At 46.7% G+C, this 24,027-nt stretch overlaps 1 protein-coding gene across 2 annotated transcripts in view; it reads right to left on the bottom strand.

Annotated features, from left to right (window-relative positions):
• RHBDL3 (rhomboid like 3) overlaps positions 1-24,027 on the bottom strand; it is a gene marked incomplete at both ends in the record, with an annotated part of 59,104 nt that overhangs the window by 29,405 nt on the left and 5,672 nt on the right. Inside the window, one exon of one of the 2 annotated variants that reach the window (XM_084298237.1) lies at positions 7,041-7,124. The exons of the other annotated variant lie outside the window; for it this stretch is intronic. Within the exon in view, the coding sequence (XP_084154363.1) occupies positions 7,041-7,124 (84 nt within the window). The remainder of the gene's footprint in view (positions 1-7,040; positions 7,125-24,027) is intronic. 2 annotated transcript variants of the gene reach the window in all.

Raw genomic sequence — 24,027 nt, 5'->3', positions numbered from 1 at the left:
TTGAAAGCAGCAATACATGTAGTATCCTGACACTTGATATACTCATTTGTTACCACCACATAATTATTGTTTATGTCTTTCTAGCAGTGTTTTATTGGAGAATCTCAAAATCGTATATAAATATTTTTTAAATCTCACAGGACTTCTACTTTGTGACGGGACATAGTGGGAAACCCCCTCCATTTAGAGCTGAAATGCAATACATTCTGGGCAGGATGCTGCATTTATTTGGACTACATAGCTTAGCATAAGGCATAGAGTGCACAGTCAACCTCACGGTCTGGAGACAGGCAGGCTCCAATCACTGGTTCTACAAGGAAATTTAAGAAGAAAAAAAAGGTATAATAGCTGTTCAGCTGGGGCTGTATTTCAGGCCAAGCTCTTGCAGTCAGATCTCTGCTTACTCCCAGGTTACCTAAACATTCACAAGCATTTCTTTAAAATGTACTGCAATCAACAACGCCTCCTGTCACAGCAGAGTCCCCGCTGGTAGAGATGAGGCAGAGAAGTCTTCTCATTCCAACCAGGGTTTAGTCCAACATTAGCCTGAGAAGTGCACAAAATTCAGGAGTAGTTGCAGTGTTTCTGTTCCGTATCTGGGCAGAAGCCCAACAACTTATCTCTGCCATACAATGACGATGTACTTTCTGTCCCAGCAGTAACCCTTGAGAACGTTACACAGCAGTTGCTAAAGTTAGATAGTTTTGAATCAGCGGGTCTGGATAACTTGCATCCAGCAGGTTTAAAAAGACAGTAATGATACCGACTTTCTGCGAGGCTGGGAACACTGGAGGAACATCAGGATCTATTTACCTTTCTTCCACCTTTGAATCAACAACGAAACCCTTCCAATCATGCTCTAAAACTGCTGTCCACGCACAGTGACAGACACCCCCACCACTCCCAAAACTGCAAGGCTGTGACAAGAATTTAATAGAATGAGCAGGTCTGTTGGCCTGAGAGCAACCCAGAGCAAACAAACAGATGACTGACATGCAGTAACGCGCAATTGAAGGAGGAACGGTCTCATACCAGTTAGAATGGCTACAGAAATTAGACTACATTGAACTGGTGTTACCTAGATGAGAACACAAGCTTGGTGCAAGGTCCCTGGTATAAACAATTTCTGCAAGGTATCTGACAGCACCAGACAACGCTGTGTTTGAGGATGGAACTGTGACAAATTCAGGCTGTCACACATTCAACATGCTAAAATCCGGCTATTTGATAGGTCTTAAAATAAAACTGGAGAGCTACCGTCACACGGAGATGCTGCTAATGGGGTCCCATGACAATTCGTTCTCATCCCAACAGAATTACCGTTAGTGACTTAGGAGAAATAATAAGACAACTCTGCATAATGCTCACAGATGAGTTAAAATAGCAAGTTACTAAGCATGAGCTGGGTCTTTTTGGTAAAGCTAGATGCTTGCAAACAATACATATTCCTGTAAAAACAAACAGAAAACCACATGGCCAGGAGCCAAGAATGCCAGCCAGCTTACAGCACAGGGAGTGCCATCTTCAGAAGCAGCCACTGGCAGGGGGAAAGCCTTGTCTGCTGTTACACTGAGTGCTCTCAAGGTAACACTGCCTTCAAAAAAAAAAAAAAAAAAAAAGGAATGTGACCTGTAGGCTTGTAAATGAGGTGACATTACCTCTGCATTTGGCACTGTGTCACTAGTACAGTCTGCCTGGCTCCACTGATAGGCTCAGTTCATAAGCTTATGAAAGGGAAGTTTAAGCAATGACTTGATCACTGTCCAGAAGAACACACTAAGGGAACAGAAATTTGGCAGTAGAGGATTCCCCACTACGACAAAAGTATAATCATGTCTAGGGGCTAAACGTTGAAGCTGGACAGCATTAGAGTAAAAGGAGTTGGTTGTTTTTACCATTAACAGGTGAGATGGCTCACTAACTTCACCGGAATTTTTACCATTGAATTGCAAGCCTTCCTAGGAGATGTGTAGCTGAGCTCTTCTGGCCTTCATTAGGAGAGACCAGACAATCCTAACAGTTCACTTCTGACCTGACTGCAAGACATTAACCAGGTTCAGAAAAACCTGAACCAAACAGATGGGTCTTAAGCCCCAACTAACAGCTGCTTTAACACTTAGAACATGAATGACCCAGCCACAGCAGAATTCAGAGCAAGCTTCTGGTTAGAATGATCACCACTGAGCAAGACTCCTACTGAACAGACTGGCAAGCACATGAAACTTGTACGGATTTTACATCTGGTTTTGCTCAGTCACAGGGACTGGAAGCTACCAAAGACGCTCCTCTGCTTTCCAAGCTGAACTGGAGCGGATGCAAGTGTTAGCCTTGTGAAGAGGAGATAGAGGTACTGCAGAATTCCCCACGATGCCTTGCATGTACCTGGTATGATTCTGCTGCAACACAGCACAAGTACACCAGACAGGCTGGTTCTAAATGGAGCTCAGAGCTGGAAGCATTCAATGGTACAGGTTAGACTAATATTTAACATTTGAGAGCAAGCAATCCTGGCTTACATCTTTCCAGGGTAATCACAAGGGTTACAACTGCAGTAAGAAACCAGGTTTCTGAAAACTTCAGTGGCTCACATTTTTTCTTAGGAGTTACATCCAAATAAGCCCTGGATGGCATCCAGGCTATATGTTCCTTGCATGGAGGGCTGTGAGGGACAGCCCTGCAGTGTCTGTACCTTTCCAGCACATATATATTTGCTATGTCAATATAATATTTGCTATGTCAAATATACTTTGGCTTAAGGGTAAGAGAAATCTGTCTGAGTGCCAAAGCTGCACAACCATTGATCAGAAAAATCAAGCTACATTTTTGGCCTTTTATATGCCCTTACAAAATGAGAGGGACAAACACAAGGCAAGGCAGAGCATTTCCAGAGTTCTCTGCCTCAGTTTGTCACGTAGACACACAACTTAGCAGAAGTTTTAAAACAAATCATGATATAGTAACGACTGTAGAACAAGGTTGTAACTAACTTCACAGAAAGAAGTGCAGTCTGTGCAGGTTCCTAGCCCCAGCCTCACAGCCTGAGCAGAGCATTTCTTCCTGCAGGCACCAAAACGCAGGGCTGGCCTGGGGTGAGCTGTGCCCTGCAGGTGTAACATCACTGCGGGGCCCAAACACGGTGAGCAGGGAATCCCTTTTACACAACTTGCCTGCCTGGCAATAAACTGTACCACAGCACGGCTTGAAATCCATCTTTTAAACAGTTTCCAGGGGGAAGGCTCCTTCCCACAGCACTCTCAAGTCCCCACAGAGCCTGGCCCTACCTGAGCTGTATAAGGAGCTTTTTATTGTCTGGGGAGATGATGGCAGATATTCCCTTCACAGCCTCCCAGACAACAAAGTGCTTGTCCTGTCAAACCCTCCCTCCTTCAGACAGCCGCACTCTTTGCCTGCCTCCACCTCATTTCTGCCTCTGTTACTGAACTACACAGACTTTGCAGGTGTACAGGGCTCACAGCCACTTTGAATAGCATTTGCTTCCTCTGACAAGCCTGTGCACTCTTCCCAAGCTCTCATACTCCCCTTTTCACTTGAACAGTCTGGCTCGAATGCCATTTAACCATTCAAAGCTTAAGTCCCCATGGGCATCCACTGGCGAGCAGACCTCCCACTTAGTTTTCCAGCCACATGGCAGCAGAGACGTGCTCCTCCAGCAGGCTCAGGTGAGAGCTGCACACTGCCAGCACCGGTGCGAGCTGTAGGGGACCAGGTACACAGCAGGTTCAGGGATCTTTAGCAGAAGCCCATGATCTACATTTGTTGTGCCCGCATCAGCAGCACGGAGCTGTGGCTGCACTGAATCTTAGAAACAACAAGCCCTGCCCAGCGCAAGTCACAGGCTGTTTCCTGGGCAACACTTCAGTCACACATTCAAGTGCAGAGATGGCTTTCCACAACTCATACGGTCCCAGTGTCAAACTGGGTGATATAAGTGATCAGAAATGCAGGTGATCAGAAGAAGGAAGCAGAGAAGGCACAGGCAACAGCCATAATTAGAGCGCTAGCATAATTAAGAGAACGGGAGTCACATTCCTCAGGAATAAGAAATTCAAAGCACACCCCCCCCCCCCCCAAAGAATCACCTGAACTGAAACAACTGAAAACAAAGAGGAAAACAAGGCAGGAGGGAGAGACAGGAAGACCGGACTGAAAAGGAAGTCTAGGAAGTGGCAACACTTCTCTTAGTCACGCATCGTTCTTGTGTCTCTGGGAAGCGGGAAGAGAGTGGAGAAAAAAGTCTTCTCACCTGTGAGTGTAATTAGAGAGACAAATCCTCCTCAAACAATCCCACTAGCTTCACTGGGGATTAATTAGCCCACCAAGGGGGATCAACTTCTAGCAGAGCATCCTCACGGAGCATGCTGCAGACTGCTGCACATCGGACGGTCAGAGAAGGGAGTGCAAAGACACAAAAGGAGAACTGCAGAAGGGGCAGGAGGAGAGGGCAGCCCAGACTGGCTGAGAGGAAGCCCGGATGAATGGAGAAAGGCAAGCAGGGATGTGAATGAGCAAAAAGGTGATGAATGGTAGGGAGGGCATGGAAGTTTTACACAGGGCAGAGAGCAAAGACGCTCAAAGACACTGAATAGGGAAGAGTGAAAGATGCTGCTTGAATGGAAGGGGGAAGAGGGAGGAGAAATGAGGCAGAGAGAGAGCAGAGTGGCACACAGAGAAACAGTGCAAACAGAATAGCTTCCCACACAGGCTTGACAAGGCCTTAGAGAGAGAGACAAGTAACACAGCATGAACTTTAATCCAGGAGCAGAAAAGCTGCCTGGAGCAGACAGTGTTACCATCATCTGTCCCCGTATAATCCCTACACCATCAGACACCTCCTTTGCTCCCAGCCAACGAATTCTCATGAACCCAGCCCAACTCAAACAGCAGCCACCAACAGCCAGACGGCCTCTATTAAAAAGGGTTGTAGCAAAACTGAGCCAGTGACATGGAAATAGCTGATGGGATAAAGCACAAAGACAATTACAAGCAGCAACCCAACAGATGCAAGTGTAACACTACCCTAAAGGTGGGACACTATGCAGTTTATACGTGTAACAGAAACACTGCTTATCACCAGTGTTGTTTGCAGAACATTCCTCCCATTTCTAAAGCCAGGATAATTTTTCCAAAACAAAACTTTTCCAAGTAAAGCTTGGAGATTTCAGTATTGCCAGGACTTCCCTGTGAATTTGTCTTAGCTTTGAACGCTGACCATTTAGAAGAAATCTTCTCAAATTCAAGGCCAAAATACCGGGCAGCAGAATGTTGCAAAATGTTCCATTAGAAAATTGTCATTTATGTTTATGCGGAGAGTATCAACATAAATGGCTCAAGACAAACTAAGTATTTTGCTCAAAGGGAAACAAAAAGCCTTTTCCCAATCTTTTAGGTAACTGCAGACAAAACTAAGTGTTATGATTCACCTACCTCCACCCTTTTCACAGCTGGGGAAACTAAGGCAGTTAGAAAAGACACAGTCTATTACTTGAAGCTCACGGGCAGAGCTGAAAACTGGATCCAATCCCATCCCTTTTGGGTGAGTAGGTTAAGATATACCAAGGTGTCACTAATCCTCCTAGGTCTGGCAGTCACCCTCTACACAGTCCTATGCCAAATCTTGTTTTCCCAAATGCAAAATAAAAGATATGGTCAAGAACTCGGCGAGGGATAGCATAAGGCCTTAACTTATAGCCCTTTATTTCATGCTTAGAAAATCTTTCACGTTTGTCAGGAGCGACCCTTTGAAAGCTAATTCAGTGTCTGGAGCTCACGTTTTGCTGCTCATAAATAGACTTCACTGTCACACAAGCTAAAATGAGAGGTCATAGAAACACAGCTGAAGGTAGGACACAACTCTCGAAAACAAACACAGTGGAAAGGAAAACAAATGTAAATCTAAGAGTTGACCCTATTCTGCCTTTTCAGCACATCATGGAAATCAAACATACAGATTGACTTTTAAAGTGTTTTTAGAGGAATAATGAGGGGTCCATCTCTGCCTCAGTGAGACTTTGGGTTCTGCCCTTTGCCCCCCCCCCTTTTTTTTTTAAAAAATGTTTCTCACACCAAACAGGCATAAGAATATCAATGCAGTTACTTTCAAGCAAAAAATGTGAACATCCTGGAGTCAGAGCACAAACAGCAACTCATCTGGGAAGAGACATGAAGCTATTTTTCTCTCCTAATAAAATAGGAAAGAAATTCCTGAGAAACCTCGGCTGGATCATCAATCCCTCTCAGAGAGGGACAAAAAATGTCAGATAGAGAATTGGAAACTGGCTATTAACAGTCGGGTATCTAGCACATACGGTGTTTTGAAATGATAACCTGTGGTGCTACTGTCTGCTCAGCAGACAGAATTCAACTTTACGTACTGGGAACCCAAGGCAGAGAGGCTTCATTCACCCAGGGAGCAGGAGACTTCCAAGACTACTGTAGCTGAGCTGAGATGGGCTGCCTGTGCTCCAGCCACTTCCATGAAGCACTCCTATGTTGCCACCTAATAACTGACTAGTAAAAATTTGGAAATTGCCAAATACAAAAGGGGATGGGGAGTTAAGGAAGGATTAATACAGAGTAAAGGTCAGAGTACCTCCAGCAAGTACACTAAGGTTGACGGTTCTCATTTGGACATCTCATCTTGTTTGTGAATGAGTCTGTCCTGGGAACAGCAAGGACATGGGACTGATGTGTTTGCACAGGCATACACAAACATGCGGCAGTGCCGAAGGGGCTGTAAGGATCTCCAGAAAGGCTGCTCTGCCAAAGCTGACAAGCTTGAGCATCGCAGCTTCACAGGCCAGTTGAGCCCATGGAGAACTGTAATTGCCAGTAGAAGAGCGTCTTAGTTTTCCATCTGCCAGCCTGGGTACTGGCAGATCACATTACATATGGCACTAGGGGGAAGGGTGAGAGAATATGAATAATTCTCAATTCAATGAGAGAAGCGTGAGCTGTGCAGCTGCTGCAGTTCAAGAAAGCCCTAACAGCACCAGCCATTGCTTTGGGTCAAGGGATCATACCATTTCAGCCTGCTTCCTGATTTGTGCTTCATCCCAGCTGCTCTCCTCTCCCTTTAGTGCCTGCCTGCAGGAACAGCTAGCTCTCTGGAAGAAATCCAAACACAAGGAGAAGAGGTTACGTGTGCCTGAGGGAAGTGACAGCACAAGGCAGTTCACTGCTTAGTCTAGAAGCATTCAAGCAGGGTCAACATCTAAAAATAAATACATAAATACATAGATAAACACTATTCAGGAGAAGGATTTCTTAGATGGGACAGCCAGGAGTTCAGGTATGCTTCAGTGTGCTTGTCTCCACATCTTTGGGAAACTGGCAGCTCTTACCACTGAATCAGACAGACTTGTGGTGCCAGCAGCTGACAAGTCAGCTGCTTCCAGGAAGGGCTGCTGCAGCATCCACACTGGAAGGGACCAACCTGTCACCCATCCCCATCCCACACCCAGCCTGGGAACTCTAGTTCTTTCCTGCTCCCCAAATCTAAGCGTCCCATATCAGGCAGCCAAGGCAAAGCCACTATCACAGGCTGGGCAATCTTCTTATGCAAATGAACTCAGGGTAACTGGGACAGTTGCAACGAGTCCCTGACAATGTTTGCCTTTGTGCAAGCCCCCGCCAAATACAGACTGAGATACTTCCTAAGGGTGGGGGCGAGAGGGGGCTGGGCTGGGGGACAGGGACGATAAGGACACAAGTCCTGCCTAACCCAGTGATGCTCTCAAAAGCATGGAGCTGACAGGTGAGGAAGGAGGCAGATGCTGCAAATAAAAGTCACTGACTGCAAGTCTCACAAATACTCAGGGAAACACAGATGCTGTGGCAGATCCACAGAGCTGTCCCCCACATCACAGCCACGCCAGAGGAAATCCCCCAGCCTTCATCCAGCTAAGGACCTCAGTCCACAGGACTCAGGTATCCCAGGACTGCTCCCACCAGAGCCAGGTCCGGATGTAACACAAACACAACATCCAGAGCAGGCACTGACAGTCCCGCTCCGACTGCTCTGCCTCATGGTTCTCTCGCTTCATGAATCTCATCCATGGGCTCTATTTTTGTTGTAGCCCTCCAGGGCCCGTGCAGCAGCTGTGGAAGAAACCTCCATAAAAAGCCACCCCAAAATCCTGCCATGCAAACAAGCCTCTTCCCACCCAGCGCCACAAGGACTGAATGGAGAGGGTCTGAACCCCCCCCCCCCCCGCCTGCCCCTGCCTGGTGGTCTTTTTGTCTCGTGACCTTCCCCACACAAACACAACCCCACAACAATCGGGCAGGCAGCATAATGTGCCGGTGCCGGCTTTCCCAGCCCTTCAAGGCAAGCTGGGGAGGGAAGGGAGGGAGAGCTGAAAGGATTTGGGGATGAAGAACGGATGGGATGGGCAACGAAATAACAAGCAGTGTTGTAATTCCTACTTGCATGGTTCCATAAGCCAGAGAAAGAATGGTTTTAATGAAAGAAATGAAAGAATCTTTGAGCTATCTCAAAGAGCTTAAATTGACTGGGGAATCCCAGCTTCTGGGATTTTCATTTAAAAAAATAAAATTAAATCCAACAATGTTCCTAACCCCTGTGAATATCTTTTAACATTTCCTCCAAGAAGTCCTAAAAAAATTGAGCCCCTTGGTGCAAACTTTGCTGTTTTTACTTGGCTATCTTTGAGGTTCAGAGTCAGAGACAGGTCAGATACAAGATTCTCCTTTAAACTGATAACATTTTTATTTATTTATTTATTTTTGCAACAACTCTAGCTGTAGACAGCATCAACATACATGGAAACCTTCCCTGATATAACATCTTGAAAGCACAGAAAACTTCTGCCAGTCTGTCCTAACTATGGGGAAAAAAAATCATCACTTGTACTACTTGCAGCAAGTAGCAAGCATGCCTCCAGACCACGCGTTGTCCTCGCAAGGTAACAGATACCCTTTGGTTACTGCAGGACGTGCCACCTTTGGGAAAGAGCAACATAGGTCTCAGAGATCTTGTTAGAGGCAGATCAGGAGACTACCAAGGTCAGGGGAAACTCCTGCCTTTCGAAATGCCCAGGGATTCCCCCCAGCTCCTTGTGCATGTACAGGAAAAGACCAGACTCCACAAGAAACTGAACCAAAGCAAAAGCCAAATACAATCTCTCAGGGCCTAGTTAACCTCTCAGTGAGGTTAGCGGGACCCTTGGCTATGCTTCAGGGCACTGGAAATACAGACTTAATGCCTTTACAAGAGCAGGAGGCTGTGCTTTTGGAAATCCTGGCAGCCAAGATGGTAACAGAAAGCAAGCAAAGCTCCAGGAAGCACTTGCATGATTTACAGACAAGTTAGCCACCTGGGGAGCACATTACAGTAAGAAACGACCTCTCAGCTGCTGCCAGAGTGCCACACAAGGATGTTATTACCCACATCCTTGATCAAAGTGCTGCACAGTACAAAACCACCTGATGATCCAGGTATGGGAAACACTTTCACGGGATGGTGCAGACAACGCAAAGAGACTGGAAGTCTCACAGAAGGCCATACACAGCTGCTGCGTGCATGGGGCCACACCTGGGTAGCTGGCCCCAGCGAGGGGGGGCAGAGCTGTGACCGACTCTTGCCCGTGCCCTGACATGAACTGGAGTAACTGGAAGAGCAGCAGCAATGAGCAGACACACAGCTGGCAAACTTCCAGCTGTGATAGGCAAGGATATTGCCTCCTGTCAATCCACTCCAGCCCTAATCCCCTGTGGAAACATCCCATCAGCACCACACTCAGAGGCAATCTTTCAATCCAGATGCTAACAATTAACAATAGCGAAGACAAGGGAGGAACAGACAGAAAACAAATTCAACTGGGTGTTGCTCATCACACTAAGGATGTGAGGAGGACCTGGACAGGAGCCACATAAGCAAGACTTTTAGCCTTGCTGAGCCCTGCAGTAACTCTACATATGAGCATTCACGGGGCAGTGCACCCACTGTCAGCTGTAAGCCAGTGACAGTGACAGTCAGTGTCACAACTCGTACTGATGAGAAAGGAAGGAGCTGTGACCCAGCTGCGAAAGCTGCTTTGGGATCTGCATTATTTCTGTCCCATGTAGGAGAGGCACAAACCTGCTGCTGGTTTGAGCATTTGCACCGTGCGTCTGGGTATTTCCCCCTCACAGAAGGGAAACTCTGCTTTTGACTCAGCTCATTTCACAAAGCAGCTGAGTTTTGCCTGCATACTTGTCTGATGCCCTTCAAGCAAACATAGCAGATTTTTACAAGGTAAAATACAGGCTAATACCAACGCACAGCAGCCTGCAAAGCCCTGCCATCACAGCTAGCTGACTTAATAGGCAGGACATCATCACCAAGCACCTCTACTTGCCTCTAGGGATTTTTCAAACACCATGGTATTGAAAAGAAGGGCCACAAAGGTTCCACCTGCACCCCAAGCCACCCGACACAGATCCTTCACCTTAGTTCTGTTCCTGCTGCCCCCACCCAGCAAATCGGGTTCCTTCACTGCCTTCCCAGAATTGTGCCAACCCACGGTCATTTCTTCACACTGCCAGATAGAAACACTGCTTGGTCTAACCCTGGCACACATCCTCGTGGATACGGTACTCACAGAGTCATACATCAGTACAATAATGATAGACTTCCCACAGCCAAACTCCACTTGGTTGAAATCATTATCATTTAGAGAGGCTGTAACCAGAGAAGACACTTGCTAGCAAAGTATTTTTTCTGACAAGAAAGATGCTGGCTCTTAGCTAGGCTTGAAGCCTGGATTCCACCCTAGAAAAAATAAATAAATAAGTAATTGAAGCCTCAGGGAAAGAGATAATTTGAGCCTGGATATTCCTTTCTCCTTGGCACAATTTTACAGTGCGTAACACGACATTCTCTCTGTGTTATTTGCTGCTGTCCTTCCTCAGCCCAGGTTTGTAATAAATGATGAAGAGCTGAAGTATTTGTGTCCTAGTGCTCAAAGGAAAAGCGCCAAGCAACAATGATTTCAGATTGCAGCCTCTTATCATCATCACAACCTCATGTGCTTGAAAAATGAGATTTATCACATAAACACTTTCTCAGGAAGGGGTGCACGCTGCCTGGGTTTGTTTTAATAAAATCCTCAGCAAAATAAGTCAAATATTCGAAGGTCTGCATGCCTGAAGAACCACTGTAAAATCCAAATCAGGAGAAGTCCTTACCCTTCTGAAATCAGTAATGAAATTAGCATGGGGCCCAAAGGAAGCAAAGGGTGCCCCTTCAGAGGGGCCAGGATTTCAGTGTTTAAAACCACACAGTGGCAGATCTGTACCTACTTTAAGGACCTACTGCATCCCTTTAGTCCTGTACATCCCTCCATAGAAGCATAATAATGAAAATGTATCCAAGAAAACTTGGCTTTTCCTGAAGAACAGTATCTGAACACATATTTCTGTGGACACAGTGAATTTGAACTGCAGTGCTTTGTTTTCAAGTATCATTGCGTTTCACATTTTCACAGCTTCTTTGGAATAATTTTTGTTACAAAAACAATGTAAGCAATACTCACAGACAAAAGAACAGCCACCCCTTTAAAACCATAGAGCCTCTCCATTTGTATTGTTTTTGTAACAAATGCAGCCTGAGCCACTGAATTCCAAGTAAAAGATCCTCAGGCAACTTAAAAATTCAAGCAAATCGCCATGCGACATTAAAAGCATTCATTTTTACGAGCATCAAATTCCACCTATCAAAGGATCAGTCATCCTCTGCAGCTACCGATTTACATATCCAGCCTGCAAGCTGCTGAGGGGCCACTGGACACGAAATTCATGAATACATTAAATCCAAAAAAGGAAAGTAATGTCCACCGTAATTCAACTTAATGATCACATTTTCTTTACAGAAGCAGCACAAAGTCCATGTCTGACAAACACATGCCCCATAAAGGTACCCAGATGCGATGAGACACTGAACCCCCTACTTAGAGACTGTAACTCTCTCCAGTTACATGCATGGCACCGTTCACACCTGAACCACATTCAAGCCCCATGCAAGGAGGGAACATCCTTTGAGTTACGTAGTCACCAAGTCACTGACACCCATGCTACTGCACATCAACTAAATTCAAAGGCCTGATCCTCACAATGGAAGACAGTTTATCTGGACATACACCACAACCCTAGACAAATTCTCAGCCCTTTTGCCAAACCAGGCAGTATTACCAGCCTTAATATAAGCGCTCCTTTGATCTTGTAACAGCTCGACTGGCAGTGGTACATCTATTATTCCTCATGGAACAGAGCTGTGATCTGATATCACACCTACATTTCACTCTGTGTACTGCTATCTAGAAAAAGATGTAAGAGAAATCTTCTCAGCAGTGTGTACAACTTCTGTCATCTCGGATAGGTGAATGACCCTTGCCGGTGCTCAACCCACAGCCAATTACAGCTATGGCAAGGAGAAAAGTTTCTATTTCAAGTCTGTTGAAGAGTTCACTGGGTGCTGCAGGCAGAAGGATGGACACAGGAGAAGGTGTCCTGTAAAAATGTTCTCCTTTCTCTTAACTGAGCACCATGCAGGTAGGCAGCACCTTGGGGAATGAGGGGCAATCCCAAGACCGAAGGGTTGCCTGCATCCCATGTCACAGCAATAAGCACCTGTTTAAGAAAAAAAAAAAAAAACAGCAACAGCGAAACCCCTGCAGATAATCCAGTTAAGACACAGGATAAAGTCACAGAGGTTAATCAGATCTGAGCCATTAGGTCTCTCTGCTGCTGCTTAGTGACACATCTGGTAAGCAACACCATCGAGATGAAGGCCAGTCAGAAACATCAATTTGATCTAACCAGCCCCAGAAAAGAGGTGTTGTTTCCCTGCTGCATAAGGCAGAAGAGGAGAGGAGCACATTGCAGGGCAGGTGGTCAGCTGGGCCCAGAGCTTGGCAGCCCCATTAAGCCTCATCAGGTGCAAGAATGCTGTGACTGATGGGCTACATTAAGTAAACCTTACAGCAAAAGCCAAGGCTGTGTGTGCAGGGTGCTGAAAAATTATTCAGCAAGGAAAAATTCTGCCCATAAAGCTGCAAGCAGGCTCTCCTTACCTTGTGTTTCATTAGCTGTAACTCTGCTAATGAAGGCCACAGCAGGGCAGGTAAGGACTTATGGGGCCACCAGCACAAAGACCACCCGGGCTGTCATACATGGCACCTTCAGAACTGGGAGCCAGAAGAGAGCTGGGCTGGGCTGGGCTTTGCACTGAATCAGCTCCTGCAGTGTCTGAGGGATGGGGACAGACACAGCAGGGTTCAGCACTGACCAGGGCACATTGTCCCTGACTAGGGATTTATGCCCACCAAATAAAAGGCATCCAGCCCATTGCCCAGCTTCAAGTCCTGATCTCAAGTTGCATTTCAAAACTGAGCATGCTGTTTGCCTGACTTAAACCTGCCTGTACCACTACATCTGCTCAGCCCCTCTTCCTCCCTTTAGGGCAAAAAGAAGCCGGTGTTCTTGGTCCTTATTGCTTAGACAAGTGTCTACACCTGACAGTGATGACTTGCTATTCCCTTCATCACACCTGTGGGTGCAGGACAGTCAGCACAGAAGGACAAACCAATTCTAGAAGGTGACCTCACCTTTGACTCATCATAGTGAGCTGAGGCACAGAACAGCAGGGAGAGGAAGAAATTTTTTCTATACCCATTTCTTCTGGACGGGGAGAACGTGTGGATCAGAAAATCGTCTTCTCTCCTGGGCGATACGTGCCAGCCTTTCAAGAGGACAGATGGAGCAGTAACTCCAATACAATTACAGAACTGTGGTGAGAATGAGAGAAAGATGAAAGGTACACAAGTGCCATTCTACCAGTGATGCCGATCCTTCTCGTTGCCAGAAACGTTTTAAGAAAACAATCCCTAACCAAGTGACTGTCATCTCCTGGAGGAGAACTGGGTCTCCAATACCACTCTACCTCACTGGGCTTTGTGAAGTGTCCTGCTACACTCCTCTGTTAAGTTCTTCCTCCTTCACAGTAAATTCTTCCCTCTTCTCCGTAAATTCTTCAGTCCAAGGACAGAAATTGTCACTGTTTCTCAGTTCCCCAAAGGGACCATGATCAATACCGTCCAAAATCAGAACTTTTGCCCTTCCTATAGGAAACTTTATCCGTTCTTTAAAGGTATGGAGTTTTATAGCAATCAGCCGTGAAGCCTGTCAGGAGAAAACTACATTTAATACTCTGGACTGGAAACAGAACATTTCAGAGTAAAAATAGCTCCCTTTTTCGCTGTCTGCCAGATCTGGGAGGGAGGTGAAAATCTACAGGGACTTCATTTGATGTGTGAAAAAGCAGAATTCTGTAGCAGCGAGTATGCACACACTTATTTTAGGTCAAATAATAGCTCTGCAATAATACTTAGCTTGGAGGAGAAAACCAAAGCTTGGACTAGACCTACGGTATCTGGAACTGAGTGCCATTACAATCCAAGTGCATCCACCAGAAAAAGAGGGGAAAACTTTTAAATAAATACTTTAGAAGTCCCATCACATCGCAGTTCTTCTGTCTTTGAGTTCTTTTCTCTTTCAAATTCCAAGTATCATCTCCTCTATCAGCCACCATGGTGTCTGTCTTACTAAGATATGAGAAAAAGACACTGGTTGGCTGAGGGCTGGGCACAGACCGGGCCAGAACACAACCTTTCCCCCACAGCACATAGATCCAGTCAGGCTCCCTCATTCCACAGCCACGCAGTGGGGCAGCAGGCAGACCTGGTACAATATGCAGCCTTCCTCCCTCTCTTCTCCACCAGGGGAGGAGGACAGGCCACACATCATATCTAGCTTTCTGAGGAACCAGTGCTCAAGCCTGCCCATCTCAAATATAGCAAACAACTGCACTGTTTACTCCAAAGCACCTTATATTTTGAAAAAGGGCCAGCTCTGATCTCTGAGGTGAAGAGTTATTGATCAGAAGAGAATGGCAAAGCTGCATCACGTGTACTGGTGAACAAAGGCTCTGCACAAAGCTCTGCTGCCAGCTAAACTAATAGACACTGGAAAGGAAAAAGAGGAATCAGCACACACAACTCTGATGCTAAAAATGCAGGCACGTAAATATCCGGTAACTAGGGGGTACTGAGTAACGCAGGAGTGGTGGGACAGGAGTAGGGCTACTTTAGCAATCTGAGTGGAAGCATGGCTAGCCATTCCCTCCCTCTCTACTGGTACGGGATAAGAGAAGCTGGATCAGCTATATAATGCTGATAGATGTCTCATCAATGAGAAGGAACAATACAGGAACATTCAAATATCCCTTCTCTGATGTAACCATCACAACTGGCACAAACACAGAATCCTTACCAGAGAAGGCAGGCCCTGATCAGGGCTGACTGCTTCCCTGCTAACATCAGAAAAACACCTCAGTGTCCCCACTGGGAGAGAGCTCATTCAGCTACAGCTTCGCTGGGAACAGCAAGCACAGCGACCTCAGAAAGCCTCCAGAACTCGCACTGCAGAAAGCATCCTTCCTTGAATGAACTGCTTTGGCTCAGGCTGCCTGTGTGTAATTCAGGTTGGTTTAGACTACAAGAAACCATCTAATGCAGCTTTGTGTCAAACCTCCACCCACACATCAACTACATAATTAATAAGGATGAAAGAGAACATTACCCCAAGCTGGTATTCAGATCCTCAGCAGCGGCAGAGCCCGTCATATGCTGTTTGGCCTTAGAAGCCAGCAAAAGGAACGCATCGTACTACATGCTTGGTCATTAAATACAGGCTTATAAGCCCATAAAGTCACTGTTGCTTGCAAGTGCAGAGTAATTTTTTTGCATGAAGTAGTTTGTTTTGTGGTAGCCCCAAAAGTTAATTAGTTTTCCTGGTTTTATTACTCCACATGGTCAAATAACAGCCTGGAGCTAACAGCCAGTTGGAGCTGTGCAAGGTCCAGAAAATTCTCACTGTGCTTTTCAGGACTGTTTGGTACAACCATAAATCAGCAGCTAGCAAATGACTTCCTGCTCCAGCTCTTCTTGGCCACCAGCACCAGTCCTAAACGATCCCATAAATCAATGCAGCAAGGGCAGCTCTCAGCTCTGAGGCCAGAGGGAATAAGGTGGAAAGATCTGTTTCAGACACACATGACAACTCTTTGAGAGACTTTCCAGCTATCACCACCCTGGGAGAAGTCACCCTGGGCACCTGTTTCACTGCAGATCCTGACTGCAGCATCTACACCGCCACCAGCTTCAGCTCCCACCTATACCCATGAAGGTGCTGCTGTCCCTGCCACAAAAGCTGTTTCCTATCTAGCCTGACAGGTAGATAAACTGGCCACAGCCCTCGTTCATAACCAGATGTGCCTTCAGCCTCTCCCAGGGCTATAGCAGACACTGAATGCAGACTGGAGGTTCCAAGAGGTGAAGAAGACACAAGGAAGCCAGCACAGTACAGTACAGCCTCTGGGATCCAGACTGACTGGACAGCAGTGCAATAGTCACCCTCCAGACAAAAACCAACTGTGGTAAGGATGCCCAGCACTGCAAAATCCTCTGGAGAAGCCAATGTACACAGTCATTTATAGAGTTTTAGAAGAGACAACACCAGGACATGCTGTAGTTATGCAAGCAACCCTACACACATACTCATAGACACTGAGACATCCCCAAATAGTTCCCAGGGGTCGCAAGTCAAAAGTGTGACGAAGCAAACACACAAGTCAATAAAGATTCCTCAGACACAGCACTGAGGCTGGAAGGAAGTTATCCCTCCAGCCATGGTCTCCAGGCACAGCTCACACAGCAGCAACAGGAGCATCATCTCCCCAAGGGGACTGCCTAAACGCACCAATCAATGCAAACCAAGCATTTCTCAAAAAAATAAATACTGCTGTTATGGGACATGTGAAGGAAAAACATTTGTGCCTCCCTGCTAATGGGGAGGAGAACCCAGAGACATAACTCCAGTCCTAACAAGACTGTGTGCAAAAGCAGCTCCTCTGTTAGCAGCCAAGAGGGAGTAGCTGTGAGAAGAGGCAGCAGTTCAGAGGAAAGAACCACAACGAACACTTTCATTTTCCTCCCCAGTGCAAACAACAAAAAAGCAACATCATTCTGCAGAGGCCAAGATGCATAAGCCCACTTGCCATCATTTCTCAGCATGAGGGTTAAGTAAACCTGTGGCAGGGAAGCCAGTGGAGGGAAATGGGTGTTTGGCTCTGTTTCAGGGCCAGGAACAAAATCTAAAAAAAACAACTTTGCTCTCCAAATGCCAAAGGAGGCACACCATTCTGCTGTCAGCCCCAGCAAACCATACAATTGATGTTAGGCATAGAATGGGCCTGGGACACCCATCACGATTGTTTTCAGGTGCTCTGCTAGGCAAAGTCAGAGCACACAGGATAAAGTCCTCCAGTTGTTTTTGTGAAACCTTCCATTTTCCACCTTATATTGAATATTGATTCTTTCTCTGTCAAGGAGTAAACGTGGAGGATTATGGCTCACTGCCAGTAGGCTGTCATCAGCAAGCAGTTCCACTACAATTACACATCACAAACGAGTATGCTACACAAAGCAAGATCTCCATCATCGCTGGCACCTAATCACACAGGATTGCAGAGGCAGAAGTTGCATTTCCTTGGGGAACAGTGCCTTGAAGAAGCGCACGCGGCCAGAGGTTTGTTGGTAGCCACAAACAGCTTTGCCTCCAGCAGCCTCGCTTATTTTTTCCTTGTGCAACTACAGAAACTCCAGAGCACGCACTGCTTACAGAGGATGTCGAGTATCAAAGAGCATGAAGAACAGTTCTTTGGGGGAAGATTGATCTTGCTTGTTTAACATCAGTTTCATACATCATTACTCTTCTCACCAGCAACACAGGGTCACTGCAGACAGCTGTTCCTAAGCAACAGGAATATACTAAGAATACACATATTCTCTGCATCTTGCTAGTGCTGGGAATTTCATTTTTAGAGCTGAAGGAACTCAAGGTCCAAATGAGACTTCTGTGCATTCACGATTCCCTGGCGAAGGGAACAGCCCCATAATGAATCACTGCTAATTAAGGTCACTACCAAAGGATCTACATTTCTTTACTGGTTTGTGCTTTTCATACAAGAAAGAGAAGTTTCTATTGGGAAGTTCTGGGTTGGTTGCAGAACAGCTGAGAGAGCAACAGCAGCCCTTGTACAAGACAGCCCAAGGCAAAAAAAAAAAAAAAAAAAAAAAAAAAAAAAGTTTCTAGACAGTTCTACTCTAACAGAGCATCTGCTCAGAAATAAAACCAATCCCCCAAACACACACACACACACACACACACACACACACACACCCCAAAATAACAAAACCACTTCACAAACTTAGAATTACCAGGTAGCTGCTGGAGGGATGGGGTATGCAAGGCCCACTAACTCTCCGGGGGAAACAAGGCAGTTCAGAGGAGCTTCAGGGAGCTGGATGGTCAGATCTCATGGAGGCCACTGGAAAAACTTTGCCCCGTACAACTAATAACATAAAGCCAACTTTTCCACTTGAAATTACAACACTGTCAGGGAAGTACAATTAGCCAGGTGGAACCTGGCCAGGGCAGAGAAAATCACGACTGGTCTCAAAAAAAAACACATCAGGACAGGTGTGATCTCAAACATTCAGGACTTCACTACACATTCCAGCATGACGTTGTCTCTGATGATAAAATAGCCCCAGCATCGCCATGAGAAGCTGAACTGGGGGTAAGCCACCACTCCGGAGATCAGGAGAGGAGAGGGATATAGCAGTGACTCTTCCAGGTGCAAGAGCTTGAACTACAATACTACAAGGTTTGAATCACACAAAATTCCACAGGAATCAGAGCTCAGATTTCCTCAGCAGCGTAAGTACAATGCTGCAAGAAAACAGCCTGTTGTCTGCACCCCATCAACTTTGTCTCATGGTGTGTTGGTAGCAAGCTGGTTTCAGACCAACACATTGTACGATACCTAGTGAGGAGGCGGAGAGTGATCACAGCTTCTTTGGCTGCTGCCAAACTCAAACACGCCCACTACTGCATTTAATTTGCAAACGTGCCCCGGTACACTCGCGCTGAGTGCAAATACAGGAAAGCAGCAAGACCATCATACTTCCTACCACAGAGAAGAAACGCTTGCTTTCCAGGTCTGGTGGAGAGCAACTTTAAAAGCCTGTAAATGTTACAGGCATGAGTGATAATGGCTTGGAAAAGCACCTCCAACCTGTTTCAATTCTCTAAGCAGCTGGGTTTGTTCCTCTGGAGACAGGATGATCTCTTCCCCCTCTCCGTCTCCCATCATAACAGAGCGCACGCTACATAGACAATGCACCAGCTGATTTCCAGGATCAATCCAGTCTCTGTTTACAGCTTTTTTCCCCTCCTTTCTTTTTAAACGTGCAGGCTTAAATGTTCTTATTGCTTCAGTGATTTTCTATGTGCAAGACAGGATTTGAGAACAATGCATTAGCAAGGATCTCTGTGCCTAAAAACCAGCCCGCATATTCAGCTGCAATGGCAAAGTGTAGGCTACCAAAGCGTCTCGCTGCAGCTGGGATCAGGTGGCAGCAGAGACAAGGGTCTGAATGCAGCTTGCTCGCCCTCTCGGACACTGAAGGTTTCCAGGCAGCTCGGCCATGGAAGGTACAGAAATGTGTAATGAGTAGGAAGCCTCCTGAGGCTTTTACAAATCTAGAGACATCAAGCTGCCAGTAACTCACGGGCTGTGTAAGACTGACTCAGCTTCCATGTGCTTTTTCAGTGTGTTTGTTATGATTCCTTTAAACATTTCAGGAGAAGCCTCCTTCTACCAGCACAAGCTTAACAGCGTTGCATTCGTTACGCTGCTGCTGCTGTCTGGTTCCTGCTGACGGCTTCTACGCCCAGCTTCATGCTCAAGGCTATCAAGCAAGGCCGAATGTCTGCGTAAGGGCTGGTGGGGATGAGGAGTATTCTGGTAGCCAGGGAAAGGGGAGATGGCACGGCCGATCCCAACCCATTCGTGCTGCAGGGAAGGTATAAATACAATCTCAGAGACTCGTACACAGCTTGGGGGCTGGCTGCTGCTCAGTGTGCTGGAATATTAAGGAGGAACTTGGGGAATGTTTGCTGTTCACCCTGCAAGAAGTGGGAAGATTAATGACCTGCAGGTAGCTTTCTCGTGCTGGGTTATCACTCCAGGGTATCGTGGCTAACAGCCAAATGTGGCTATAAGCCTTAAAGTGCTAGGAGATTGCTGTCTACCATAACAGCACTGGGGACAGAATCAGGCTAACCCTGGCAGGGTGGAAGACCAGGCAGTACCCTGCAGAGGGAAGTCTCTCAGACATTAGCTGCTCAGCGCCTCAGTTTCCCTCCTTGACTGAAGGAAGGAAAAATTCCTTTCCCCCTTTTCCTGGGGGCTCATGCATTCAAAAAGACCCCTGGCAGAAGGCAGCAAGGGGCTGATAATCCAGACAGCATCATCAAACCAACCTCCCTCGGCAAGAACAGATTCTCTCGCCAGCCCATTCTTCCCTTCAAGTCTGTCTACAGGGCAATGAATTTGAAGGGACTCTTTTCTTCCCAACCCCACAACCCAAAGTGAAGGAGTCAAAGGGTTAATGCTGCATGACAAAGGTCAGCGCAGTTTGGGGAGGGAGGAGAAAGGCGAGCATTGTGGTCACAGACAGCAGCTCCCTGCTCCCAAAACGCCACTTGAGAAATGTAAAGTGATAGCGTTGCTCGGAAAAAAAGGCCTGAGAGCCTCGCCTAAATCCCAGGGCTTTATCGCTCACAAAAGCCCATCCCCTTGAGTCATTAATCGTGTGCTCCATGGCTGGGCGCCTCAAAGAGCAGCAGATGACACATGCCCAGCTGCCACTGACGCCCCTCCTCAAGGTAGCGGGGCAGAGGCAGGTGCACTCCCAGTGCCCTCTGCTCAAGGCTAATCTATTCTCCCTCCTTGTCCTCTGCCTTTCATCTCCTCCAGCAGCCCACGCTGACAACTGTAAATGAGATTAGACTTCAAGGCGTGGGGCAGATGCAGAACCCCCTCTGTGCATTGCCAAGAGACCCTTGTAGCTTTTAGAGTGTCTTTCCCCTATACAAGGCACAGCTTGGTGGAGGGGAAGGTAAAAGGAAGCAAGTTTCTTGCCACATTCACAGCAATGTCTAATAAAACAGACCAGGCAGACCCTGGCTGTAGCGCCTGGATGCTAATCTTTTACCGCCACAGACAGTCTGGCCACCAGCACCTCTGATTCTCCAGTCCTTGTTAGGAGATACAGTAACAGGTTACGGCTATTTCCTATCTGCAGTTTCTCTAACCTCCTCTTTGCAGCGACATGCTGCTCCGGTGTGGACACAATGTCCCGATGAGCTCTAACCTAAAGAGACAGCAACAGCCCAAAATCCAGGTAAGGGCACGAAAGCAGCATACGACCCTGTGATCAAACCTCCTGCCCATGCTGCTGCTCCCACAGATATTGTTTCCTACTCTTCATCTCAGTTTCTCCTTCTCCCACTCCCAGGGTCCCACACAAACCAGCGGGAAGACACAAGCGATTTGTCAGAAAAAAACAGTAAAGTCTCCAGACACAAACCACTGCCTGGAGCTCAGAGACCTGCCTGTCGAGGTCTTCCAGCCGCAGCCAGCAGGGGTTAGCCAGTAACAATAGGCAGGGAACTTTTCAAAGGGGTGTGTGATGTTTAGCTCAACAGTGCCCCAGTAAACAAACTGGAATTTCTTTTATAGCGTGAGAAACAGCTCGTCCTGCCTGTGTTAAAGGCTATCCTGAGAAAAGGGACATGGTTAACATAAAAGATCGTTGAGTACAAAATTATTCCCTTTCTCAGTTACCACCAACCATGATCATAGCTGGCCTGATTTTATGGATTGCTTTGCAATTTCAGTAGTGCAGGAAACAGCCCTGGATTTAAGACGCCTGCAAGGTCGGCGTATTTTCATGCTTTAGAGACTGTGGCAGAGCAGGTTCAGCTGCACCCACTGCTGGTAGTGTCAGCAACTGAACTCTTCCTGACAAGTGCACGTCTGGTCCAGAGTAGCTCTACAGCCTCATTTCTGAGCTCAAGCTTTCCATTAGCTGCCTACACAGAGCGGGTAACTTGGCACCTCTCTCTATTCCCCATAAACTCTGTTCATCTGTTGCCATCACACCCACGTACAAGTCTCAGGAAGGAATCCAGGATTCCTAAAGCAGCTGCAACAAAAACACAGCCTGGATTGATAAGCAATAGAATCGAGGTGCTGAGCCGGTGAGGAGGGTCTTTTGGGAGAGTTTTGTGTGTGGCTATTTAAAACCAGTTTGTTGTCATGACTACAAACCAGGGTATGGGTGAGAAGAAGCGAGCTCTCCAAGATGAGGGCTGATAATGTTAATTCGCCCTCAAAATCTCAGCAGCCGTGGGGATGGGACAGACAGAGATGACACAAGCTCTTGGCATCTAACAAAGCTAAAAGCCACCTTCAGAAGGCAGGTCTGTCCTAATAACCAACACCATCCTCTTAGATAGTCCCTTTCACCCAGCACGGCCGAGGGCTGGATAATACCGATTAGTTGCAGTCATCTCTAAAGCAGGGACGTTGGGGACATGGAGGCAAAGAAGGGCACCCAAGGCCTTATAAAGGACGCAGCAAGCAGGAACTGTCAGTCCCACAGAAGACCTGCCTGCAGTCTCACTGTCTAGCCATCGTATGACTTGACTTCAGTGAGGACAGTGAGATGTTCTCATGTCTGCATGCAAGGGAATTAACTAGAGAGCTTAACAGCACAGAGAAGGGTGAAATTGCCAGGATGTGCTACTGGAATTGTCTCGCTTCTAAGTTAACCTGAAGATTAACAACAACAACAAAATTGTTTGGCCAGTGAAGAACAAATAAAATAAACCCCCAAGTGACTGTGTAGGAATGGAGAGAGGCAATGTCATGCTCTGCTTGGAGCTTGGATTCCACACAGAGACAGTGTGTGAGGAGCACTCAGTGACAGTGCAGGCTCTGCAGAAGGCAGCAGATGCGGAGCTAATGTGTGTGTGTGGGTGGAGGGTGTTTATGAGCACAATAAATAAATGTATGAATCCCTATAAAAGTTCCCGTATAAAAGTGAGTTAGAGCTGCCCAAGGGCCGTGGCCTCAGAATAAAAAATGCATCTTTTAGCATGGCATGAAGCAGCAGCTGTACCGTAACTTCCTGGCAGCAGCACTGAGAAGCCGCCTGTCTGCCTGCTCCCAAACACTTGGGTGAAGTCTTGACCCCACTAAATACAGAAGGAGCTTTAGTACTCAGGATTTTACTCTGGGAGGGGCTTATTTGAGCCTTGAAGCCTAGGAAGCAGAGCTGGACCTAATTTTTTGCCAAATTTCAGTTCTTCTTTAAAGCAATCTGACAGTGGCTGGAGATACTGGTGTCACTCACTGACAGTTCCCAGCATGACAGAATAGAGCTGGATCAAAATGAATAGTAAAATTCCCCCAGAAATCATTGTCATTCATTCCTCTCCCCCAAAATAAACAAGAAAAACAAACAAACAAACAAACAAAAACCCACATTGTTTTATGGTTGAGCAGCAATTTTTATCAAGAAATCCTGAATTGTAAATTTAAGCTGTTTAGAGAGGAGGGTCAAAAACAACTAAAAAGAACCCTATACATTTTGTATGTCTATACATAAAACTGCTTTTTTGTCAGTAAACCTAAATGAAAGTTTTGTAAAAATACCTCCCCCCAGGAAAAGAAAAAGCATTACTACCAGTTTCAACACCTGTCCCCCCACCAAAGGCAAGGAGGGGAGGGATTACTGCCTCCTCCCTTGCATCATTTACCATCACCGTAAATCACCCTGGAAACAGGAGACTTGCAGACTCCCAGCCCGTGAATTCCCAACTGCTCTAACACATCCTCCAGGGTCTTCCCTCATTCCGCTGCTCTCTGGGGAGGAGGTGAACACTGGAGCCCCTGCGTCCCAGCACAGTGTATGACTTAAGCCTTAGTCCCAGCCCATGAGTCACAAAGACAAGGGGCACATCAGTCTTTGGTCA

The sequence above is a fragment of the Netta rufina genome, assembly GCF_964035555.1.
Source record: "Netta rufina genome assembly, chromosome: 19".
NCBI classification, from domain to species: domain Eukaryota; kingdom Metazoa; phylum Chordata; class Aves; order Anseriformes; family Anatidae; genus Netta; species Netta rufina.
This window is presented reverse-complemented; position numbering and strand designations above follow the sequence as displayed.